We start from the raw sequence: 27393 nt of genomic DNA, 5'->3' as shown, positions 1-27393 counted from the left end.
CCAAGTGTGTGCCGGTAATGCTTCTGCCATTTTCAGGTGACATGCGATCAGGATGTGTTCATTCTTTTCCAGTTCTTGCTGTGTGTAGTGAATGCGTTGCCTGACAATGGCCATTCCTGCTCGCCGTAAAATACGTTCGGTTTTCTTCGTTTTCACAGGATGTCTTAATTCCGCAAATCGTGGCAAGATGTTCTTGTCTCGGCAACGTTGGAGGAAAGCCATGGAGCTGAGCAATTTGGCTTTCTTGTTGCGTTCTTTCTGCAGCAGCTTGAAGCTGCAGAGCATCTCCTCCCCGTAGAGGTGTCATAAATGTAAATGTATGCTTTCCTGGCGTGTACAGCTGGCGAAGAGTTCTCGGGCTTCCAGCCGGGTGGCGGTGTCCTCAAACTGCGACGTTTCGACGAGTGACATACTCGTCATCTTCTGGCGAAGTGCCGAGAGATACCAGGAATGCCCGACTTGGACAGATAGAGAAATCTGCTATAGCTCAACATAGCATTAAGGAAAGCCACACCTTTGGTTCTAGAACACCAGCGTGCTGTGCCGAGCCGGGAGCTATTGGGACAGCGTCATTAAAGAATCAATAGAAATACGGGTCCACGAGAATCTTGTGAACAGGGATGAAGGTTATCAACTGAGCGCGGCCTGGAATCCGGTATTAGCCGCAATACGCCAGGAACGCACCAAGAACCGTCCAGCTCATGAGACACGACCAGAATGCTCTGACGGAGACACGAACGGCGCACCCGCTTCCCCCTCCACCCCGCCCGCAGGCTCCTCTGGATCCAGCCTCCCGCGGCCAGGTGGTGGGGGGCACGCCGCAGGTATAAAGAGACCGGCATCCGCAAAGACTCGGCACTTCGCCAGAAGATGACGAGAATGTCACTCATCGAAACATTGCAGTTTGAAGACACTGCCACCTGGCTGGAAGCCCGAGAACTCTTCGCCAGCTGTATACGCTGGGAAAGCATACATTCATATTTACAGGTTACTCATGTTTTTAAGATTCTTGTTCAGGCTGGTCAGTACTGTTGTGGAAAGTCAGTATGGAGGCAGAAGAGTGCACTAGTGGTGCTTTTGTTCAAACAAGTTGCAAGTACATTTAAACACTCAGGTTGGCTGTACAGATTCCAGTCTGCTTTACTGAGCATCCACTTTGATGGCAGTTTTTGAACACTGTTTGATGTGATGTGCTAGGTGCATACGGATTGGGAAATGGTTGACTGACTGTAAGTCCTGGAACACTTTCCAGTGAACAGTGCCAGTGAGGGTTGAAGAGCATGCTAAAAGATCATCGAGGGAGAACAACCTTGTAACAGTGTTTAAGTGCATGCTGTACTTCAGAAGACATAATTCTTTTTGTATAGGCATCTCTACAGCACTATCCTGGGAACATGAGTAAATAGTACATTCCATGAATTTAAGTCTCCACAAAGGAGAAATGGTTCAAAGAGCTGTGTAATGAAACTTCAAGAAGCTAGTGGTTCAGATCTCTAGGAGCCAATATAACAAGCACATTTGCAATTTCACAGAAACTGCTTGCGAGTGACGTCTAAGGAGAGAGGCGAGGCGTAATGTACGTCATTAACAAATATGCACCTCTCCCTATCTAATAGTCTTTCTGTTGACTCTATAACCCTTCAGCACAGGGCTACTGGTCTCTTTGATTGAACTGGATTGGTGGAGTTAAAGGGAACAAGCTACGAGGTCATCTGTCTGTCTATCTTTTATCCATCAAGCTGTGAAGAGTCCTCAGAGAGGAAGGACACTGAAGACAAATCCTTACGAACCTGACTATAATAGAAAATCAATGTAACCAAGATACAGAAGCAAACAGAAGTGTTATAGGGACAAGAGTGTGAAGGTGGGGGAGTTTCTCCATGCAGAAAGCAGCTGCAGGCCCTGGCCCATGTTATGTGATGGGAGACACAACCTCTGCATCTGATGCATGTTTCCTCACCTTCCATTACCACAAGAAAACTAACATTGTGGGTAAGTTGATAAAACCTCAGTAAAGAGAATGATGATGATGAGACACTAAACCATCAACAGGTGTAAAGAAATAAGAATTAAGAATGTGTGAATGGCAATAGCCAGGCCAGACCACCAAGCAACGACAGCCTTAGGCTCGCCGGATTGGGACAGGTGACAGAGCAAATCCCCCCCCCCAGTCCCTCAAGTGGCTGACAATACAGATGTCCCCTACCTCACAGAGAGGAGTAGAAACCACCTTCATGGGTAAAACCAGATCAGCTGCTTTGGCATCGTTCAGTAGCACCAGAGGCAGTTTAAGGTTTTGCCATAAGGTGGCTAAGTTGGGGCAGTCCAGTAGGATGTGGGCTACCATCTGATGGGCACCACACAAGCAGTGGGGTGGATTCTCTTGTCTAAGGATGTGGCCATGGGTCAGCCAAATACAGCCACAGTGAAGTTGACAGCAAATGGTAATTCCCTACGAGAAGCATGAAGGGAAGGCTGCCACACAGTTTTGGTCCCTTTATTGCTCACAGTTTGTTTGGATGAACGAGAGTACACCAGTCTGTGTTCCAAGCATCCAACAACCGATGGTGTAGAATTGACCGGAGGTCCGGTACTGGTACTCACACCTGTTAGCCAACTTGGGTAATCGGTCTGCATTTTCTTACCCTGGGATCCCAGTCTGATGTGGGGTCCAGACAAAGACAACCCCCCCCCCCCAGGTTGATTGTGATTGAGGTCAGGCAGTAGACCCCAGATAGTCAGAAGCAATGGGTCTCGAGAACGGCACTGGTCAAAGGAAAACCATAGTATAGTCGACGCGGAGATGACACAGGGTGGTAGACTCCTTTCGGGAGACGCGGAAGGAAGAACGCCATGGGACAGGTGTGACCCTAATTGCAAGAAGTTTATTAGATGGGGAGGTAGCCTCCCAAGAGTTGTTCCACGATTGTGTGAAGTGGGCTTTGATATGAAGCCGTAAATCAGACACAGGAGTGGTTACAGAGAAGGGGTGGAGGGGGAGGGGGGGGGGGTAAGTGACTGCTCCCCCAGCCAAACGATCAGCAAGCTCACTACCTGGGATACCCACACGGCCAGGGACCCAAAGGAAGTCATCGGAACAAGCAGCATGGTGAAGATCAGCGAGACGGTCATGGATGACCGAGACCAAGGGATGGTGGGAAAAACACCGGTCCACTCACTGAGTCCGTACATAACGAAATGTGGTTGAGTTGGGATTGTTTAATAAAGGAGGGCCTGGGATATTGCCATCAATTTGGCAGTAAACACCCCACATGCAGTTGGCAGCAGATGATTTTCCATGCCAACAGGACATTAAGGCATATCCCACACGATCAGCAGATTTAGAGCCATCAGTGTAAAAAACAACAGCACCCTGAAACTCCCATAAAATTCAGCAGAAAAACAATGGAACACCATCAGGGGAACGGAATCTTTTGGATCTCGGTGGAGATTCATCTGAATCCGTGGCCGAGGAACTAACCAAGGGGGGTACTGGGGAGGGAACGTGGGAGATGGGACAAAGAAGGAAGCTGAAAATCACGACGAAGAGAAGCAGCGTGGAGCCCAAACGGTAAACTCGCCCGAGGGCGGGAATCAAGTGGGCGACGTCCTCGGTCTGGGAACAGGAGAGAATAGGCAGGATGGGTGGGAGGGGAACAGACAGCGATTGCATACAAAACCAGAAGCTATCAATAGGGATAGTAGGGAAGGCACCGATGGCCAAATGGATACCACGATGGTGGACCAGACCCAGGAGGCACCATGTGGAAGGAGCAGCTGAACCATAAACTTGACAACCGTAGTCCAAGCAAGACATCACTAAAGCCTGATAAAGGCAGAAAAGAGTGGAACGATCTGCACCCCAAAAGGTGTGGGCAAGGAAGTGAAGGACATTGAGTTTACGGAAACATCCCATCTTCAGAAGTATGATATACGGCAGCCAAGTGTGCTTGTTGTCGAAAAGTAGACCAAGGGAAAGGAACTGTGGGACCACAGGTAATCGTGCATCAAGGTAGAGCTCCGGATCGGGGTGGACCGTAGTACGGCGACAGAAGTGGACCACCCGCAGTTTTGAAGGAGAGAATTGAAACCTGTGTGAGAGGGTCCATGCAGAGGCACGTCATATAGTACTCTGGAGTTGCCACTCTGCAGAGGCCATCAAAGAGGAACTAACCCAAATATAGAAATCATCCACATACAGAGCATGGGTGATCAAAGGACCGATGAATGCCACAAGTACATCTATAGCAATGAGGAAAAGAAGTACACTCAATATGGAACTCTGTGGGATGCCATTCTCCAGGGTCCATGGAGAACTAAAAACAGTACCAACGCGAACCCTGAATGACCGATGGAACAGGAACTGGCGGACAAAAATCAGGGGTGGGCCCTGAAGACCCCACTCATGTAATGTAAGTAAGATGTGATGGTGCCAAGTTGTGTCATAGGCCTTGCGAAGGTCGAAAAATACTGAAACCAAATGGCAGTGCTGGGAAAAAGCCTGCCGAACTGCAGATTCCAATCAAAGTAAATGATTGATTGGAGATTGATTGGTAAGGAGACAATAGATCCCGAGATTCAAGGACTCAATTGAGCCGACGGGCTACCATCCCTTCAAGTAACATGCAAACAACGTTTGTCAGACTAATTGGATGATAGCTTTCAACAAAAAGGGGGTTCTTACCATGCTTAAGGTCAGGAACCACGATGCTATCCGTCCGCTGAGAAGGGAAGTCACCCTGGAGCCAAATACAGTTAAGCACCCGGAGAAGATGTCGTTGTTGTGGAGCACTGAGATGTTGAAGCAATTGGTTATGAATGTAGTCTGGGCCAGAGGCCGTATCATGAGAAGAAGAAAGGGTGGAAGAAAGTTCCCATTCAGTAAAAGGTTCGTTGTAAACTTCTGACTGACAAGAGGTGAAACTTAAGGCGGAAGTTTCAGCCCGCTGTTTCTGGTGAAGGAAAGCAGCCGGATAGGAAGCTGCTGCTGATGCTGTTGCAAAATGGGTCGCAAGATGTTCCGCGAGAATCAACGGGTCCGTGCAAAGGCCATCTGGGAGGGCGCAACCTAGAAGAGAGCAAAGTGCAGCCCATACCCGTGAAATACGGACAGTAGAACCGAGAGAAGAAACAGAGTATTCCCTACACGCCCATTTGCTCTGTTTGATGAAGTAATGGGCTTTGGTGCAAAGGCGTTTAAAGGTAATAAGATTGGCAGCAGATGGGTGCCTCTTAAGGTGTTGCAAAGCTCGACTGCGATCACAGGTGGCAATGGCAATGGCCATGCTCCACCACGGGACTTACCGGTGGTAAAATGGTACAGATGAGTGTGGGATGGCAAGGCTGGCTGTGCAAACAATTACATCAGACATGTCACATAGGATGTCATGAACACAACCTGACAAAGAGGGAAAAAAACGACCTGTACAGTATATAGAGGCCAATCGGTGCATTGGAAAGACCAACAAGGTAACCTGTCCATTGGGGACAGGGGGGGGAGCGAGATAATCAACGTGAAATGGTCACTATCGCAAAGGTCGTCTTGTGGCGACCAGTGTAATGAAGGGATGAGGGAGGGAGAAGGAAGAGAAAGATCAATGGCACAAAAGGTACCATGACCGGCATTGAAATGGGTAGGGGAGCTATCATTAAGAGGGCAGCACAAGACGTGGTCTGCAAGAAACTGGTCTATGGGAAGACCCCGACTAGATGGAAATACAATGCCCCACAAGGGACGATGAGCATTAAAATCCCCAAGGAGGAGGAAGGGAGGAGGAAGCTGCTGAAGAAGGGCAGTTAAGGCAGCAGGTGTAAGAGTCCTGTCAGGAGGGAGATAAAGATTGCAAACCGTGACCTCAGAGTCCAGGTGGACCCTAACAGCAACGGCTTTGAATGTAGTTTGAAGAGAAATCCATGTGCTAGCAACGTCTGTAAGGACCAACATACAAACCCCACCAGAGGCCTGCAGGCTGCCGACGCTATTTCGACAGAAAGCACGGAAACCACGGAGGATTGGTGAATGATCAATGAGAAAAATGAGATTCATTTAGAACCACACAAGCTGCAGAGTAAAACGAAATAAGGGATTTCAACTCCGGAAGGTGATGGTAATAAGCATTACAATTCCATTGGATAACCACAGAACGATGATTCAAATGTGGGGTGAACATGCTAAAGCCAGTCATGCCACCAGGTCAACATGCGCCACCGACAAGGAGGGGGCGACATCATTGAACAGCTGGTCAGAGTCAGATTGCGAATGTGGGGACGGAACCTCTGGTGACACCAGAGGCTCCTTGTCCCAGGACTTATGTTTCTTCTTCTTTTCTGTTTAAGATCAAGAAGGGCTGCGCTTCAAAAAGGAGCCAGCTACAGCAAGATCTGGAACAGAAAGAGAGAGGGTGACCTGGCACCCACAGACCGTGGTTCTCGTGGTCATTGTGTGGCAGCAGACCTTTGGCCTGGAAGATGCCGGGAAGGGGGGTGAAGATGTAACTAAAGCATAGCTAGACGTGATTGACACAGGATGAAGACGTGCATACTTCTTACGAGCCTCAGTGTAGGTTTTACGGTCAATCTGGTAAAAGTGGAGAATGATTGCCATGACAATTAACACACACAGGAACTCCCATCATGGAGTGGACATCCACAGTCACCACAGAGAGGGGTCTGCGAACAGTGGGAAGATGTGTCCGAAACATAAGCACTTAAAACATTGCATAGGTGGTGGGATGTACGGCTTTACGTCACATTGATAAACCACATTCTTGACCTTCTCAGGGAGGGTATCCCCTTCAAAGGCCAGGATAAAGGCACCAGTATCAATGTGATTGTCCTTCGGGCCCTTCAGAACATGCTGAACAAAATGAACACCCGGCCGTCTTAGATTACCCCTAAGTTCCTCATCAATTTGAAGGATGAGATCTCTGTGAAAAATTACACCTTGAACCATATCAAAGACTGGTGGGGGGGGTTATGAACATAGGAACTATGCCAAGATGGCCACAAGAACGAAGGGCCGCAAACTGAGCAGCTGAAGCAGTTTTTATCAACAACGAACCCAATCGCATCTAACCACACAAGCTGCACTTTACCAAACTTGTATTCAATGCGTTCTACAAAAAATAAAGGTTCAGTATTGGTGATAGTATCACCATCAGTACTGCTGCAAACCGGATAGCGGGGGAAAGGTTTCGCCCCTAGCCGACGAGCCTGACCCTCCTCCCAAGGGGTAGCCCTGGAAGGGAAGGCCGGACGGGCAGAAGAAATAGCAATAAAAGAATAATTTCCATTCGAAGATACGGCCATAGAAGAACGACCAGAGTTCTGGACCCATATGCGTTTCATTTGCATAGCATCTACCCAGATACCACCCACTTTGATCAGGGGCTCTCCCCACGGGTGCCAACCACCCACACCAAGGGCCGTCTGGCACAGCGGGGAGTTCTGATGCTCCAAGATGACAAACAACCACTCCTAGGCTGACATGAGGTGGTCACAGCTCAGGTATCAGAAGAGTGATCCTTGTGTTTTCAGGGGGCCTCAATCAAAAGGGTACACAGCAACCCCACCACGCGGGCTGGCTACCGTGCTGGCTATGTACCATAGCATCAAAAAACGACGCGAAGGAAAAATATGGAAGGAACCAGTAGAGCACACGCCAGAGACACTAGGTAAGGTGCTCTACCCCAAATGGCTCACACTACAGAATAGAAATTTAGTAATGGAGGGGGACCAGAGAATGCCGAAAGGGTGAGGTAATTACGCAACAAAGCCAAATCGCAAAGCCAACATAACAAGGAGGATAGTGGGGCCAACATACACGAGGACACCAAGAGAGGGAGAGGAGAGGGTGGAGGGGAAGGAGCAAGGACAGGAAAGGAGGGGAAGGGGAAGGAAATGCAGCCCAGGAAAGAAGGAAGGCAGCAATAGCTCGGGGCCCCGTGCTCACCACGCACATACTCATGAAAGGACCGTGAGCCCACTGGGGGGGGGGGGGGGGGGGGGGGTGAAGAGTATGGCCGGCATGTTGAAGAAGATAGGGAATCCATGTAAAATGGGCATTGAAGACCAATCTCAGGAAGTGATAAGACTCCAGCACATTGAGCAATTCATCACTGAGTTAGAATTCAGGTAGTGGATGGACAATATGACATTGACAGAAGTGCACAACCCTTTTCTTGGCAGTTGAAAACTGGAAGTCAAGGGTGAGGGCCCAGGACTGTGCCTCTTGCATGGCCTCCTGCAGTCGGTGTTTAACAACACCCACCAATACAGAACAGTAGTAAACACAGGGTTATACTCTAGACCCCACAGCTGCAGTTAGGCCATTGATAGCCACTAGAAAAAGGGACACACTCAACACACAGCCCTGCTGGACCCCATCCCCTCGTATGTGTGTGTGTGTGTATGGGGGGTTGGGGGGGGGGGGGACTGTGGGAGGCATCACCATGAACCTGGAAAATACAGTGTGACAAAAAGTCCCAGACAACAACCAAGACAGGTCCTGGAGATCCCACTCGTACAGTACCGTGATTATGACATATGGTGTCATAAGCCTTTTGCAAGTCAAAGAAGATAGTGATAAAGTGTTGACGCTGGGCAAAAGCTGACCAGATAGCACACTCCACAAAGACCAACCTATCAACAGGAGAAAGGCCTTGGCAAAAACTGCTCTGGGACAGAGCCAAAAACCCCTAGACCCAAGGTACCAATACAGCCACAGACTCACAACAAGTTCAAGCAATTTGCAGAGATCATTAGTGAGACTAGTTGAGCAATAGCTGCCCATCTCAAGGGATTGTTTACCTGGTTTCAGAACTGGGATGATCACATTTTGTTGGCTTTGATATGGGAACTCATTCTCACTCCAAATATAGCTGAAAATGGCAAGGATGTGACATTCGCAGTCCACCGACAGGTGTTTGAGCATTCAGCTATGAATGCCCTGGAGCCGTTTCACGGTGACAGGTTATGGTACTGAGGAATTTCCATTCACTTGAAACAGCATGGTATGTCTCCAGATGACCTGTAATAAAAGATCAGTGAATTCACTCCACCCAAAGTGTCAGGAGATGAAATGCAGACTGATGATTCCTCGACACAGAGGCCTGAACATAAAGCAGAGCAAAATGTTCAGTGACAGCATCTGGTACAGAGTACACAACACCATTCAGGGAGACACCAGGCACACCAGTGGGGGACTGATGTCCATAGGGGCATCTAAAATTTGCCCAAAACTGTAAAGGAGCAGTACACAGGCCAATGGTACCAACACATTGTTCTTGTTTCTGGCTTTTTATTATTTGATGAACCCGGGCACGTAGCCATTTAAAGGCAATTAGATGCTCCATCGACATGTCACTTATGGCATTGGATAGCCCATCTACAGTTTCTAATGGCCACGGCAATTTCTGAAGATTAAAAAGGTACTGTCTTCCGACGGCGGGATCAAGAGGAATATGGGATTGTTAAGTCTGATGCCAGCAAAATGGCTGTGCTCTGACGGACTCATCAATACTTCCACGAGACACTGTGCTGAGGGCAACAGCAAAGGAAAAGCATTGTTGGAAACCAACTGGGGTGGACACCCAACCGAGAGATGCTGAGGGAGGGACACGATGATCAGAAAATGGCCGCTATCACACAGCTTATTATGGGCTCTCCCATGGGGGAACAGGAGAAGATTGAGACTGCAAAAGAAAAGATAAATGGCCGAATGAGATCCGTATGCTGCAATGAAATGGGTGGAGGTACCAATAGAACAACCACAGGCTCCAAAGGTTTATCAAGTGTCATACATTTGGCGTAGACAGTCTAGACTGTATGTACGAATCCTCCCAACACTGTGTCAATCAGCTCGATTCTTAAAATACCCAAACAGCCGAGGCTAGGGGTTTCTAGTGCTGGGAACCCAGTTTCCTGGAGGGAAATGCAGATAACAGGGGAACACATATGTTGTAGCTCACTGAGGTGGTGGGAAAAAACTGCTACGGTTCTGCTGGAGAATCATGCTTTTGGTATCTTTTGAGGGCGTGAATGGACAAAGGAGGCAGGTCATGCCCCAGGGCCGCCTGCTGCTACCAACTGTGAGGTTACAGCATCAATACGCATTGGTTTGGAAGCAGGTTTTGTAGGGGAGGACGCAGTGCCACAGGGGGTAGCAAGAGTCGAAGTATGCAGGGTCCGATGGTATGGGCATCACTGGAACCTCCTCTGTCGTGGAGGTCTTGTTTCTGTCCTGCTTCTTGGATGATTTTTATTTCTGGCCTAGTTTCAGAGACAGAGGAAGAACACAAAGCCCTATGACCAGCAACCTGTAGCTCCTTCAGCTGCTGGCTTGTGTCCAGTTGCAGATTACCAGAATCATGGGAGGTGGGCATCTCAAGGCACCCTTTCCTCACGATTGACGCTAAATGAAGCTGCTGCTCCACTAGCTGGGGATTGGGAATCGACACCCTAGTGGGCAACGAGTCAACATTCTGAAAGGGGGTGTGGAGGAAACACAGGAGAGTCTCCATCCACCAGGGAAGTAGGTGTAGCCGAGCGGCTCTGAGTGCCTGACGCAGGAGGATTGAAGGGCGAGGGTACTATCACTAGAGAGGATGACATCATCATAGCCATAGCCAACGTCATTGTCATATGTACAGGTTGCAAATGACTATTTTCTTCTTCTCTCCTGATACACGAGTTGGTCAAGAAGTCTTGTATTCTTGGATTTTCTTTTTTCTATGGAAGATGGTGCAGTCCGGTGAACAAGGGGCATGGTGCTCCCTGCAATTAATACAGATGGAGAGGAGGGGCACAGGAAGCACTTGTCTGAATCTTATGTCACTATTCTCAGACAGGGCTAGCATTACAATGTGAAGACATGCTCAAATCTCTCATATTTGAAGCACCGTGTGGGATGGGGAATATACAGTTTCACACTGACCTTTTCAGGCAATGTATAGCCTTCAAAGGCTAAGATGAAGACCCCAGTATCAAGCCTGTCATTCTTTGGTCCCCTCTGGACACAAGGGACAAAATGCACATCTTGGCACTCCAGATTGGCATGCAATTCGTCATCGGTCTGTAAAAGGACCACAGTGGAAGATGATACCTTGTGCCATATTGAGACTGTTACAGGAGGGGCAGGGTTAATAGTTAAAGGAATGTCATTCAGCTTGTCACAGGTGAGCAGCACCTGCAACTGAGCAGGGGATACCATTTTAATTAGAACTGAACCACTTTTCAGTTTCAAAATACCCGTTATTTCCCCCAAAGCTGTTTTCAACGTGTTCAACAAAAAAAAGTGGCACTGTGGCCAAAAAGGAATCCCCATTGGTCCAGATAAAAATAAATATTGTGGGAAATATTCCTCCCCTTGTCTCTTAGCCCTAAATGTCTCCCATGGTGCAGCCAGAGAAAGAAATATTGTAGCAATTCTTTCCCTCAGAAGACACTGCTGGGGCCATATGGCCATCAAAGGAAGAAAGCTTGAGTCGCTTCACATGCATGTTATCCACCTCGGTGCCACCCACTTTGAACGTGGGCTCTCCCCGAGGGTATCAACCGACCACAGCCACAGTTACCAGGCCTGATAACCACTGCCCCTCCTGAGACCCTGCCTCGACAGCAGATACTCCTTGGCATATGCTGGGAGTTCCCAGCACAGGTACCAATAGTACGATCTCTGCATTGTTAGGAGACTACGACCATGCATGTACTTGATATCCCCCACCGTGTTGGGTTTTGGGCATATTACTTTTGCCAGAAAGGAAAAGTGCAAAGATATAAGTGCACAAAAGGTGAAATGTACACCACATTAGATGATCTTCCCTGCATGATCTGCACTTCTGAAAAATTTGGAAGAGGAACAGTAGCTCAAACCCAACAAAGGGGACCATATAGTGCAAGATGGAAACTTTTACAAACTGCTGGAAGAAAAAGAAATGAGTGTCCAAAATTGTGAACCACAATTAAGCATGGTTGGCACCAAGAAAACAGTCCAATGGAAAGGCAGTGGGGAAACATGAATAGTATAAGGGTGCACCTGTATCATGGAAAAGGAAGTAATGCAGCGAGGGCCGGGCTTGAGTGTTGACCAAGCATGTACTGACATAAGAGATGTGAGCCCCTTGGTGGTTACTCTCTTTGAAGTGGGTTTCCTGCAGATACAGACATTTTCATATGCCCTGAATCCATTTACATTTCACCATAGGCTGGAAGCTATTTCATCAGCCAAGTTTGTGAATGTCTCCCCTTTCCTTTTGCTTTTGTTTCAATATTTTGTAATAGCCTGGGAAGGGGGGGGGGGACATATAGAGCTTCCTTCAGACAGATGTCCAACAATTTTGTACCTTCCAGGGGGCATCATCATCAAGCATTTGCAACAAAATGAGCACTGAGTGGTCTTATAGCTTGGCACACATCTTAATGTTTTGCATTTTTCTCAGCCACTCTTGTAATGGATACTGTTGTGATCTTTATACATTTGGCTGACCTCTTTGGTGACTCCCTGGGTTGGCTGTTTTATTTTATGCATACTTTGCTGTTGGTCTTACACTGTTTGTCTTGCACATGTTTAGATTAAATTAATTATTCATTCCATAAACTCACAAAAGAGGGGATCCTCCTCAGTGAGGAACATGTCAGAGTGAGTGTGTGTGTGTGTGTGTGTATCCCAGCACGCATAACTATTCATGCTGACATTATATCTCTGAGTGAATGGAACTTCAACTTTTGCCATTTTTCTCTGCCACTGAAACAATGACTAGTGTAAAATCTGCACACTGCATTGCTTTGAAGAAATTCCCTATTTCAGTAAAAGTCGTCTATGTTTCACCCATAATTTCTTGCACCTTACCACACAGGACATTCACAGCTCAAAGCAGCATTTCTTTTAATTGCTAAACACACATTTGGGTTGAAAGTTAACTGTTACTATTCACACATTTTGTTTTACTCTTAATCTATCCACTTGTGCTTTCTTTTCTGTTTGCAAAGACACAATCATGTACAGCAGTTACATTCCTGCTCATCCAGAAAAAAGTACCCACTGTGTCACAAGTAAATTCACTTAGACTAATCTTCCTTGTACATTTTTTCTTAATAACAGATGAGCCTGTCTAACAAAATTGATGACAACCCTTTCATTTTGATGGTGAATTAGAAATGGCTCCAAACTCCAGTCTAGGTGTCTATCAAACCACAATACTGTGTGTGTATTCAGGTACATTTTACCTATGTCTGAACACCACCATGTACTACAGCACAACGGCAGCATCATACATACACGGATAGGAAAACATTCACAGCATCAAAAAAATAATTAACATAAACTAAAGAAATTTTGGGAATACATTTAACTAGGTAACTATGTAAGTGATTAGCACTGCAAGATCAAAGGCCAATGTAAGTGTGAGATAAGCCATTGCAAATGTGAAAAGCTAGTACATTAATAATCAGTGAAACTGCCAGAATGTTGAATACCAGCAGGCAAATGGGCATGCATTGTACTGTACAAGTGCTGGATGTCAGCTTGGGAAATGGGGTTCCATGCCTGTTCCACTTGCTCAGTCAACATAGAGATGGTTAAACCTGTTTGTGGATGACTGTATAGTAGTTGTCCGATGATGACCCATATGTGGAGACAGACCTGGTAATGGAGCAGGCTAAGGCAACACATTGACACACTGTAAAGCATGTTGTGTTACAACAGCAGCATGTGACGAGTATTATCCTGCTAGAAAACACCCCAGACTGACACAAATTTGCAGTCAGGGTGTGTGGGATAACAACAAAAGTACTCTTACTGTCATACTGGAGTCCTGGAATACAGGCTACAGAACATCTGGCTCTGGGCTGTCCTTGAAGTAACTGATTTGTACTAATTCGTCCCAACTGCTGCTCAAATTGTTGCCGTAGATGCAGTACAAAGCGCCAGAGCCACACGCGGAACAATGATCTTTCCTCTCTGAAGTGCTATGTGGCTGTCCAGAGCCCAGTCTTCTTCCTGTTCTACATTTCTGTGACCACTGCTGCCACCAGTCATGTACAGTAGTTACATTCCTGCAAAGTCTTCTTGCAATATCGCAGAAGGAACATACAGCTTCTCATAGCTCTATTACACAATGTCGTTCAAACTCACTGAGGTGTTGATAAAGGCATCTTTGTCACCTTAAAAGGCATTCTTGACTAATCTCAATTCACCAGATCCAATCTCAAAGATAACTAATGCTCAAGATTGTTACAGCAAGTATTTAAAGAAAACTTTATCTGAACCCTCATAGCGGCGCTACTAATGCCCCTCTTATGCAATTGGTATGAAATTTGGAGACACATCATCTTTCAAATGTAGAAACATACCTACCAACTTTCGTTGATGTCACACAGCTCCCTCTAGGTGTTATGATTTTTTTTTTTTTTTTTTTTTTTCAATCAGTGTATTTCCCATGAGGTGAAGTACTTAGTTAAATTTGAACATGACACTTCAAGCCACCACCATTGAGACAGTGGTCGGATTATGCACTTTAAAGTGTTAGTGACAATATAGTGTTATGAAACTGTCCAGTAATGTGCTATTACTCTGTACTATTTACCCTCTGAAATATCAGATATCACATGGCCACAGACCACCATTGTCAAATTACATTTCTTTTCCTCACAAAGATTTATTCTTATATAAGAAGTTGAAACATCAGGACAAATTCTTAACAGTCCTGTTAAGTGAGAGTTTGTTCAATAAATGATTGAAGTGAGCTAATCACTCAGACACTATGTGAAGATAGCATGTATTTTACATGCAGTTGATGTCAATTTTTTAAACTCACTTTATCTGCAGCATCAGCTCGTCTCGGATCTGCCAAGATTATGTAGTAATCCACATGCACGGCTAAGTTACTCAGTAGCCGTTTCACTCTCTCTGAAACATGGACATAGAGTTTATATCGCTCCTCGTGAGCTTTGTGGTATTCGAGCAGAGCTTCCTTCATATTCTTGGCAAGGTCAGCTGTAGAAATTATCTGTAAAAAGATAAAAATAAAATAAAATGAGTTTACATCATCACTTTCTGGCTCTTTCAAAAATTTTCTTCACTTATAAAATAATACCCGGTAATAACAATATCTTGTAAATAATAATGTTAATGGCAAACAAAGGAACAGCCAGAAAACTAGACCTAGCCTACAAGCTAACACAGAACAAGTACAACAAATGGGAGTTATCATACAATGACAAAACCGGACACTATAGCTCTGCAGGGGAAACTGAAAGATTACACACTTCGGAGTGTCTTATTTTAAATAAAACTGGAGATTCAAGAACTCGAAAATAAAGGAAGATTCTGTGGAAAAGTCTTGGACCACAGAAGATTAATGTTGGGACTTGGAAGAAGAGGAAAAATGAAGAACTCTACAAGTCCACTGAAAAGATCACAGACACAGTGAGGAAGAAAAGGCTGAAGTTCTCCAGACACCTACTAAGGATAGCTAATCAGCTACATTGTTGGGTTAAAGGCCACATCTAAGTGGGTAGATGGGGCGAAGAGGGATGCAGCAGAAGTCGGAATTATGGCACAGATGTTCTACCATAGAACAGAGTTCAGAAGCAGTGTTAACAGTATAAAATGATTTCAAAATAAACCACGAAACAGAAGGCCCAAATGGACAATTTCCGAGGAGGAGAGGAGAAAGAAAAAAAAGTGAAAGAATGAAGCGGTGTGGGAGAAGAAACGCCAAGAAGACAATTTCTCTGGGATCCGGAGTTGGCAAAATTCAGAAACTTAAAAAAAGTTAATGGAAAACATGTATGGTATTAGCTTCATAAAGGTGTTTCTGAAATTGAGAGCACAAATTCTTAGTGTAAACATTATAAATGAGAAAGATTGGCTGTTCTCTGGGGGTTTCACAAGTTCCACAAATATAGAACTGGCATTTGTCAAACTTTTATTTGCAATCTCTCTGACAGACAGCATGATGGTGGGCCACGTGCAATTGAAAATCAGCCTTGGCAGAACTGAATAGCTGGGATGCAATCCCTGACCACTGTCCATGCATGAAGGGAGGCAGAAGGATCTTCAGATAACCAAGGAACATAACAGAGTGAGTGGAGTTTTGTGCTACCAATTTCCTAATCAATATTTATGTTTGCTGTTTCAAATGAATATAGTTTTGTAGTTGTTCATGTGCCACCTTGAGAACCATATCTGTGTGTGTCCCTCTCAGAGAATAAATGGAACTGAATTTGGCCAGCTATGGACCGCATAAAACTTGAGACTTATGGTGTTTCTTTTTCTTCCGTTCTTCCCAGTACTTCATTTTCTCACCAACTGCTCGTCACTGCTCATCTGTCCACACTCTCTTAGGTCGAGGTTTTGGCGCATCTTCTTCATAGTTTGCGTTTTCTGTAAGTAGCCTAAAGTTATTCCTGTCACGTATTATTTCTTCTGGAACACCTATTTTGTTGGCGTCTTTCTTTACTGCTTATATCCATCCTACAGTGTTTTTCAGTTTACTAACGTAATTAAACATTTTCTTTGTAATCCGTGTGTCTTCCATTCTTTTTAAATGTCCATAAAACTTTAGCCGTCTCTTCCTCATTGTATCTGTGATCTTTTCTGTATTTTTGTATAGGTCTTCATTTCTCCTTTTAATCCACCTATTTTCCTTGTTCTTCTCACGACCTAGAATTTTTCTTAATATTTTTCTCTCTCTTTTTTCTAGTTCTCTTAATTCGCCTTTCTTATTCAATGTTAGGCACTCTGATCCATATGTTGCTTGTGTCCTAATAACTGAATTATAGTGTTTAATCTTTGCTTGTATGGATATTGATTTCTTATTGTAGTAGTTTTGTGTTAATTTATATGCAAATTCCAACTTTTTTATTCTTTCTTTATTTGTTGTGTTATCCAGTCCATTGGCTTGGATCCACTCCCCCCAGGTATTTGAATCTATCAACTCTTAATTTTTCCATACTTTGTTTTCATAAACTTTCCTGTATTATATTTGTGTTCTATATACTCGGTTTTTTCGTAGGATATTTTTAGCCCAGTCTTTTCAGCAGTCTTGTGTAACATATCAAGCATAACTGTTGCGTCTGTTCGGTTTTCAGTTATCAATGCCATATCATCCGCAAAGACTAAACATTTTACTTCAAATTTGTTCTTTCCTTGGCCCATGCTTATACCCTTTGTGCCTCTGTTTTTTAATGTGTTTTCCCATGTTTTTACTACTTTATCTAAAACCAGGTTAAAGAGAATTGGGAACAGTCCGTCACCTTGTCGAACTACTGTTTTGATTTGGAATGGTTCAGAAATTTCGCCTTGAAACTTAATTCTTGATGTTGTATCTGTGAGCGTTTGTTCAACAAGTCTTCTGGTGTTTTCATCTATCCCTGATTCATAAAGTATCTGGAATAGTGTTTGTCAACTGAGTCGTAGGCCTTCTTGAAGTCCACGAAAGTAACTACTGTATTTTTATTTTGTATAGCTCTCACTCTCAAAATTGTTTTTAAATTAAGAATCTGTTCTGCACATGATCTACCCTTTCTAAATCCTGCTTGATAATCTATATCAGGTCCTGCTTGTTCCTCTATTCTATTTAAAAGTGCTTTAGAAAGTATTTTGTATGTCACTGGTAACAAGGATATGCCCCTGTAGTTGTTGGTGTCTGTTTTATCTCCTTTTTTATGGAGAGGGTGGATCAAAGCTTGTTTCCAGTCACTGGCTATGATTCCTTTTGTCCAAATGTCTTTAATTACTTTGTGAATTTTCTGACATGCGGATAAGCCCCCTAGTGTCCACATTTCTGCCACTATCCCATCCTCACCTGGTGCTTTGTTATTCTTCAATGCTTTGATAATCTTTTCTATTTCTTCTAATGTAGGTGGTTCCGACGGTGGATTTTCATGTTGTGGTTTTTGAAATTGTAACCTGTCATTAGGCTCCTCACAATTTAATAGATTTTCAAAGTATTCAGCTAAGATTTGGCAGTTCTCTTTATTGCTTAAAACTATTTTTCCATTTTTATCTTTAAAATGTAAGCTTGGTGACTGGAATCCTGTTGAAACTTCTCTGAAAGTCTTATAGAAGCCTCTAGTGTTGTTCCTTTTGAAATCAGAATCCATTTCTTCTAATCTGTCTTTGTCATATTTTCTCTTCACTGATCTGATGATTTTTGCTGTCTTTTTCCTTTCTTCTTTAAACTCTTCCCAGTATTCGTGTTTCTTATTACTGTTCCATTTTTACCATGCCTTTAGTCGATTGTCAATTGCTTCATCTCACAGCTCGTTCCACCATCTGTGTTTTGGTATTCTTCGTGGCTGTCCCATTTCTTTAACTGACTATCATTGTTTCTTTAATTTCTTCCCAATTATCCATTTTTCCTCGTGTTTAGTATATGACAGAATTTGTCCTGCTTTTGCAGGAGAAATTTAGTGTTTACTCTTGGAAATCATCTTGGTTTTGGTTTAGGTTTGTTTGGTTGGAACATGGTCTTTATTTTTGTCAGATAATGATCTGAGTCTATGTTTAGGCCCTTCCTCACTCTGACATCCAAGATTTCCTTGTAGTTGCGAGTCGTTATTGCCACATGGTCTAACTGATATTCACCTTGATTTGGATTAGGTGATACCCACGTTTTTTTCTTTCTTGCAAGTTTCCTGAAACATGTCGACATTAATTTTAGATTAAACTGTCTACAAAAATCTGAGTCTTTCCCCATTTCTGTTGGTTCTTGCATGTGCTGGATAATCTCCAACTACTGATTTAAATTTTATTTCTTTGCCGACTTGTGCATTAAGGTCTCCCACTAAAATTTTTATATGTTCTTTTGGTAATATGGATGTTTCGTGTTCAAGCATTTCCCAAAAATCTTCCACTTTGTCAACATTTGTTCTGTTATGTTGGTTAATAGGTGCATGTACATTTATAATAGTGTAGCCTTTATTGCCTGACTCGAACGTCAGAAATGAAATTCGTTCTGATGGGGAGCTAAAATTAGTTATTGATTCTGTAAGTTGCTGTTTGACCATAAATGCGGTCCCTAATATAGTCGTATCATTGGAATTTTTAATGGCTGGTTTTCCTTTGTAGATCCTGTATCCACCTGATTCAAATGCATTTTCATCCAGATACCTTGTTTCTTGAAGAGCTAATATAAGTATGTTGCGTTGATTGAGAGTGTCCGTTAGGTATTTTAGTTTTCCAACTTTCATAAGTGTGTTGATATTCAGAGTCCCCAGTAGATGTTTTTTCTTGGGTCTTATCTTTGAAGAAGTACTAGGAAGCTCCGACTCTTCCTTACATGATGTTCTAGGCTCTCCAGAATCCAAAGGCCTAGTTGCACCGCCATGAATAGCGATGGAAGATTGGTTACTTCCTGGAGTAGTTTTCATTTTGAAGTTTACCATCATGTCTTAGGTTAAAGTTTGGTTTGGGGAAAGGTAGTTGAGCCTTTCGATGATAAAAATTCAAGCATTCAGCTTGAGGCCGCCACTAACATGTGGGACAGACACCTTTTGCAGCCGCCCACTGTGGGAACAGACACTACAGTCTGGTGCTTTTATACAAAAGCCTGCCTCTTCCGCCAGTTCCGCCGTTCTGATGATCTTCATCACCGCCTTCACTGCTGTTGAGGTCTTCACCGTTTCCCTGGCAAGGGACCCTCACGAGGTACCATCACCCGGGCCAGGTGAACCAAGGTTTTTTAACGAGGTGTTACTCCTCCCCCTCCTCCTTTATATATATAATAGAGGGAAACATTCCACATGGCAAAAATATACCTAAAAACACAGATGATGTGACTTACCGAATGAAAGTGCTGGCAGGTCGATAGACACACAAACAAACACACGAAATTCAAGCTTTTGCAACAAACTGTTGCATCATCAGGAAAGAGGGAAGGAGAGAGAAAGACAAAAGGATGTGGGTTTTAAGGGAGAGGGTAAGGAGTCATTCCAATCCCAGGAGTGGAAAGACTTACCTTAGGGGGAAAAAGGAACACACACACACACACACACACACACACACACACACACACACACACACATCCATCCACGTGTGTGTGTGTGTGTGTGTGTGTGTGTGTGTGTGTGTGTGTGTGTGTGTGTGTGTGTGTGTGTGTGTGTTTCCTTTTTCCCCCTAAAGTAAGTCTTTCCACTCCTGGGATTGGAATGACTCCTTACCCTCTCTCTTAAAACCCACATCCTTTCGCCTTTCCCTCTCCTTCCCTCTTTCCTGACGGAGCAACCATTGGTTGCGAAAGCTAGAATTTTGTGTGTCTATCGACGTGCCAGCGCTTTCGTTTGGTAAGTCACATCATCTTTGTTTAAGTTTGTCTTTGCAGACATTACATTGCAGTTTACACCAGATTTGCGAGAACATGAAACCACAGAGAAATTTCTATAAAGATATTTTTGTGAAGTTTTGCAAAAGTGGAGAGAGCTGCAAAGGACACAAATCTAGTGAAAGAAGAAGGGTTTCCTAAAATAAAAAACAAAATTGTGAAGGGTGTAAGTGCTACTATTTGTTTTGACTATAACCTCTGCTAATAAAAAGGGATAAACTTGATTTAAAAAAAAAAAGTGGAAATGAGTAATAACCCTCATAACTAAATCATACAACACATTCCTAGACAAAAATTGTACTCTAAGAATCAAAATGTAAAATGACATCGTTCAAAAAGATTTCGGGCTTGCAGCCGATCGCCGTAAACTTCATTGCATGATATTTTGGTTGGACAACTGCCCGCCATCTTCAGGTGAGCTGAATGAGGACTGACGAAGACGTTCCGTTCCAGCTTATATAGTGCGCTGATAGTACTGCAGCACATGCATTGCAGTCGCGGAGACAGAAGGGCCACACCATCCAGCGACAGCGTCCTCGCTCGTGGAACTGCAATACTCAGCTGCCGTCGGTATTGTCGATGGCCACAGCTATCGAAGTCTTCTGGCATCTTCGACTCTAGTAAATTTCGGAGGTGATGGATTCCATTCGTTATTCAATTGGTAACCAGTGTCACAGTTCATTACATTTCCAGCAATGCATATTTCAACAGATTCTTTGATAGTCCCAAAAAGTTGTTGCTGTGGCCAAAATCGAAGTTTTGTCATACTCCATTGAATGTCCGTTAGAAATACAATGTTCCGCAACTGCAGACTTACTGGGTTGCAGTAGGTGAGTGCAACATTGATGTTCTGTACTATGCTCCTCCACTGTACACGTTGCCTGTCCTATATAGGCCATACCATATTGACACAGTATTTTGTAAACTGCCGCCCTCTGCAGTAACAAATCATCCTTCATCGATCCCAGCAAATCCGAAATCTCAGAAGGTGGACGAAAAACCACTTTCACATCAAAATTATTAAGAATCCTCGCTATCTTGAAGCAGATATTTTCAACGAAGGGAAGAAAAGCTAGGGACTTGGCTGGCGCGTTCTCTTTATCCACTTCCCAGTTCCTGGCTCTAATTGAGAAGGCCCTATTAATTTTCCGGGTCGAGTACCCATTGTCTCTGAACACTGTCCTCAAATGTGCAAGTTCCTTAGGCAAATTCTCTGCATCCGACACTGTATGTGCTCTATGCACAAAGGTTTTAAGTATACTCGTGGTCTAGGATGGGTGATGGCAATTTGAAGAATGCAAATACAAATCATTGTGAGTGGGCTTATGCTAGACAGAATGTCCCACCGTGCTGTCACTCTTCCATTTAACCAAAACATCGAGGAAGGCAGCCATCTTTCTCTAGTTCCATAGTAAATCGAATATTCTCATGACTGGAGTTAAGATGGTGAAAAAACTATTAACTTTTCTTCTCCGTGGGGCCACACTATCGAAGTGTCATTGAAGTATCTCCAAAAAACAGTTGGTTTACAAACCACTGATTCGAGTGCTCTTTCCTCAAAATCCCACTCACACTGATTTGTATTTGCATTCTTCAAGTTGCCATCACCCATCCCAGGCCATGAGTGTATTTAAAACCTTTGTGCACAGGGCACAAACGGTGTCTGATGCTATATGTATGTTTTCAGTAATAATAGAAAGCGAACTCACGAGAACTGTAAGCCATCCTGGGTCACTTAGATTTTTGAAAAGACTTCACTGCACATCCAGCTATGAATCGGTTTGTGTCACTTGCGCACTGCCTCAGTACAAATAGAAACTGAATTCGTGAGGACTGCACACCGTCCTGGATCACTTAGATTTTGTGGAAGTAACTGTTTGTGTGCCACCCGTAATGATACCAAAACTGCGAGGCAAGTGGTGAAATTATTTTCCACTTTTGTGGTGACCAATTAACTTAGATTATTAGAAGTCAGGACGGAAGACCATTTGTTGGAAACTTACCATAGAGGTCTCCTCTGAACTGCTTATAGTGCTGTTTATGATAGACACTTCATCATCATCAGGAATATTGTATTACTATGTTGTGCGTGTGAAAGTTTATCCAATATATCGATCAATTAGAACTCGAAACTATCATTTATTAACATAGTTCCTGATCCTGTTGAGTAAATAGAGAGTAGAAACATTTTTTTCAGTCAGCAAAAGAATAACATGGACTTGCGAGATAGGAAACTATGGCCAGCATGTTCTCCGTCACTTTCAGACTGACCACAAAAAGAGTTTTCAGGAACTTGTAGAAGATGGCAAACAATATTTCCTATTTCATGTTATTAACCCATTGCCCCAGAACACCCGTATATTTTGTGAGTGTCTGACAATTTTGACTAAATCAGGCCCTGCTTTAGACTGTTTCTGGTTAATTATCTTCACATCTATTTAAATGCTATTTTATTCGTACTGATGTTTCAACTCGTGGCCATTAAGCTTTGTTGGAGAAGAACACAACCAACACCAACATCTGTCAAATATTTAAATATGCACCTAGTATCAGGTTTCTTAGTATTGAAGGATACTTTTAGTGGTCTTGTTGTACCCCTACTAAATCAATTTCATTAACATTGTTTTATATCAATTATTATTTCATTTTAGTCTCTTAAATTGACAGCAAATTAGGAATGTGTTACATCTTACATGTTTTGTTTTTATTGACAAACCATCATCATTAGTGATTATGTAAATATATTATACAAACAATGTCATTTAATGTAAAAATTTGAAATTTTCCTGGTGAATCAACTGTTATAGCATTAAAAGGTATCCTCTGAAGGAAAAAGCACACTGCGTATTTTGGCTGGACGAGGCAAAATATCCAATCACAATGCATCGAAGGTGCAGAACAACTTACAGTGAACTGCAACCAGATGTCAGGTTGATTAAGGAATGGATGTAAATTCCCTCCCAGTTGAAGGGAAGTATAGCAAAAGTGATCTTCAACATCTGTAGAGTTTGCCCAAAACATCCAGATAATGTTTACATGATCTCAATCCAAGTTAGTGAGAGAAACAGGATGTCACCTCCAGGTACCGAAAACCACTGTACACAGAGTGTTAAACACAAAGTTGCAAATGTATGCATATATAATTCAAAACTTGCGATTCACTGAAACCGTGTGATCGTGAACAACAAATAGAATTTGTCAACATTTAGTTCTGTATCGAAAACAATGAAAATTTCTTAAAGCAAATAGTATTTATTGATGAAACATTTACGTGGCACTCTAAATAAACATAATGTACATAATTGGGCTAATGAAAAGTCAAGGCTTAGGAGGGAACACACAAGGGATAGCCTGAAGACAAATGTATGGGGTTTACTAATATCTGACAAAGTCATCGGCCTGCTCTTTTTCTGCAAAATACTTGTTATTGGTACTATGTACTTGGATACGTGTCATAATTATGTTATACTTCAATTCCTGGAGATGGAGCCCCATGTCATCTTACAACTGAATGCAGAACCACCTCATTGGGCAACACAGGCCTGAGAGTCTTTGGATGAAGAATTTCCATATTGGTTTAGTGGAAGGGATGGTCCAGTCCAACAGCCACTACAATCACCAGACATTACTCCATGAGACATGTGCCAAGGTTTATGCTACATCTCTGTTAGACATGGGCTATTCAAATTGTTAAAAGTGACCCCTTAAATCCTCGAAAATAAGTGGCCTGAGATAGAGTACTATTTGGATATTTGGCACATCACTAGCAGTGCTCACAATGATGCATTAAATGACATTACATATGAGTGAAACCTTAATGATCGTTCGTGAGTGCGCGCGCGAACATGTGTCCTCACATTACCACTTTAAATCAGGGTACACATTCTGGGAGACCCTGTATTATCCAAAACATTTATTTTTTGGAAATACCACTCTAACACGTACTTCCCCTATTTTTTCATTCTGCTCATTTGAAATTATCTGGTTGACAGGAATTTCACCAATTTTAATAAAAGCTATGCAGTGTTGCTGCTTTCCCTGTCTTGCATTTAGCAACAATCTTGCAAAACTCTTGAGAAACTATTCTCACACATTAACTACACTCTGGAACTGAAGAACCAAATATTTTGTGTGTCCCCACAAGCAAAAGTCCAGTAATCTGAAGTAAGTGCACAAGGTGGTCATACAACAGGATCACCACTGCCTGTTCACTTGTCATGGCAAGCACAATCTAAGTATAATTGCCTATTACAAAGGACACATACTGTTGCCACATTACACTACAGTCTGTGTATGAAATCGGACATTCTCCAATAATTTTTTATGTTCTGTTGGGCCTGCTGTATAGTATACATTGATATAACACATTATGGAAATGAATGCTTCACACCAGCTGCAATACGGTGATATGTTCTTTAATATTTTACATGACAGCCCTGCTTCAACTTATTGCTATTGTCAAGTGAAATGTAGTTAGAAGTGATGACCATACTGCATCTATAGTAAAGTCTTTCTGTTATGTCATGGTAAGTATAACAGTTCTTATGGTTCCGAAACTTAAGTTTTTGTCAGATATTTTGACAGTTCAGTTTTGACAGTTCTTTATTATTATGCTATATGCTCACGAAGTCTGGTAAGTTGTATATACTCTGTAAACATGGTTGGAAAAAATTTCTCACAAAATAGCAAAAATGTTAAAACATAGTGATATTAATTTGTGTGTTTATTTGCTGTGATTCATTTCACTGATAAAACTTCATAATATGGACATTCTGGGCCTACCTCCTGATTTTCCTCCTTCCTTCCAAGGTGTTTTGCATAAGGCCGTTACGTCGAATTAGATTCCAATTAATTTACGTTTTCTTCTGTGTATCATATTAATATCCTTCTATCTTAAATTTCTTTCAGTGTTTGTCCATCAAATTGTTTGTTCAGTATAGAATGTCTTTGTGCCTCTTCTCCATGTCCACGTTCTCATTGCTTATAATTTTTTCTTTCCTCATTTCCCCAGTCTACCCATCACAACCAGAGCTTAAAATACTCCGTGTAAGTGTTTTGATTGTTTCTGTATTAAGGTGATTGTTTGCTAATGAGCTACTTTTATTTCTGAATGCTTGTTTAGTCATTGCAATTCTTCTTTTGGTATCCATTACACTTCTGTTATTGTTCTTCCTGAGTAGCAAAACTAATTTACTTGCATTAGCATTTTATTTTCTATCTTAATGTTTGCCCTTATTTGTCAGTTTGATTTATCTACTACCATTATTTTAGTCCTGTTTGTGTGTATTTTCAGTTTGTGGTTGTCTAAGCCTCAGACAATTTTTAATGTACAGGGTGTAGAGTCTTGTACTGCAAGGACGCAAGCGAGAGGATGCTGTTATGGGTGGCTGGTATTCTCTTTCTACCACACAAATGCACACGTGGATTAACACAGTTCTTTATTTACTTTAACTGGATACTTAATTTGAATATAGTCCATGTGTTGTGGTACAAGCTCATCAGTAGAGACCGGATTATATGCATTTGCATGATGCCTATGCATTTGCATATTTGGCTCCATTTCACCTGTTATTGCACTAAAAACAAGTGACGACGCATATTTTCACTATGTTTACAATATTTTAAAAATTTAGATGGGCAGTCTCTAACTCAATCTAGTCTTGATGTCTCACAGATTGACCATGACCTAGAACTGCGTGCAATCGCTTACCAAGAGGCCACTGCCTAGTGGAATCATTACAGAAGAGGAACAGGAACAGAAAGAGGAACAGGAAGACAGAGTCAATGCTCCTGCACCCGCAACCCTGGTTAATCCCCACTGCTGTCATACCATGTGTGTTGGCAACAATTAAATTAAATTACACAAGCTTTTAGTCGCACGTCCATTGTTTCAGTTTAGCCTTCTATTTACTTGTACACAGTTGAACATGTTTACGACATGTAGTGTTGCATGCCATGCTGCCCGAAAAAACAAATGTCGTTTCGTGGATAGCTGACCATCCTGGAACATTGCAATATGACAGAATTTTTATATATTGTCGAGTCTGTGAAAAAAACATTTCATGCAAAAAATGTTTCAAACAGACCACCATGTCAAGACTAAGTCTTCATATCACAGGAATGCAGAAGAAAGGACCACAACAACAATTTCTGACAACAGCAAGTTGCAGTAGCAGGGATTTGTCCAAAGGTAACCAAAAAAGACTATTTAAAATAGATCTATGTGAAGCATTCATTCATTGCAGCAATATTCCTCTTCATAAACTTACAAACCCTATCCTCAAAGGCTTCCTGCACTAATATTGCACAAATCAGAATATACCAAATCAATCAACATTGTGTAAAAATTATATATCGACAATTTACGCAATTGTTCTGGAAGAAATACGCAATGAACTTGAGGACAGCAGAATCTGGATTTCAGTTGACAAAACTAGACACTTGTGGCATTACATTGCAAATTTAATTGCTGGTGCTTTAAAAGAAGAGCCTCCTGCTTCCTACTTAGCAGCCTGCAAAGAACTTGAAAAAGTAAATCATTCTACAATCACCAGATTTGTGAATGAGGCTATGGGAAAAATATTTCCAGAATCTTCTGCAGATGATAGGGTGTTTGTGCATTTCAAATGCTGCTCCCTGTATGATCAAAGCAGCGAAAGCCCACCGAGTATTTTAACCAAATTTGATTCCTGTGATGTGCTTTGCTCATGGAGTACATCGCCTTGCTGTAGAAGTATGTTCCACGTTTTTGAATGTAAATAAACTGATTTCATCCACAAACAAAGTGTTTCTAAAGGCTCCTGCTCGCATCAAGACCTGCAAAGAGAAACTACCAAATGTGCTTTTAGCTCCCGAACCAGCGGTAATTTGTCTGGGTACGTGGTTCGAAATTGTGTTGTTTTACAATGAACATTTTGAGGCCATTAGAGGGGTTGTAAACAACTTCGATAGTGCAGATGCTTTGGCAGTTGGCCAGTGCAAGGAAGCTTTTAATGATACCAGTATTTTTTTTTAAAAAAAAAAAAAAAAAAAGACCAAATTGATAGTTTTAGTACTGGGATGGGTGTAC

At 42.8% G+C, this 27393-nt stretch overlaps 1 protein-coding gene across 6 annotated transcripts in view; it reads right to left on the bottom strand.

Annotated features, from left to right (window-relative positions):
• Positions 1 to 27393, bottom strand: part of LOC124551380 — a 159443-nt gene that overhangs the window by 90749 nt on the left and 41301 nt on the right. For all 6 annotated transcript variants that reach the window (XR_006967833.1, XR_006967832.1, XR_006967831.1 and 3 more), the window contains exon 2: positions 14814 to 15005. Coding sequence is in view for 3 of the 6 variants with exons in the window: in XM_047126432.1 (XP_046982388.1) it covers positions 14814 to 15005 (192 nt within the window). In the remaining 3 variants the exon portion in view is untranslated. The remainder of the gene's footprint in view (positions 1 to 14813; positions 15006 to 27393) is intronic.

This window comes from Schistocerca americana, chromosome 9 (genome assembly GCF_021461395.2).
Source record: "Schistocerca americana isolate TAMUIC-IGC-003095 chromosome 9, iqSchAmer2.1, whole genome shotgun sequence".
In the NCBI taxonomy this organism is placed as follows: domain Eukaryota; kingdom Metazoa; phylum Arthropoda; class Insecta; order Orthoptera; family Acrididae; genus Schistocerca; species Schistocerca americana.
The sequence above is the reverse complement of the archived record's forward strand: the minus strand, read 5'-3'. Positions and strand labels throughout refer to the sequence as shown.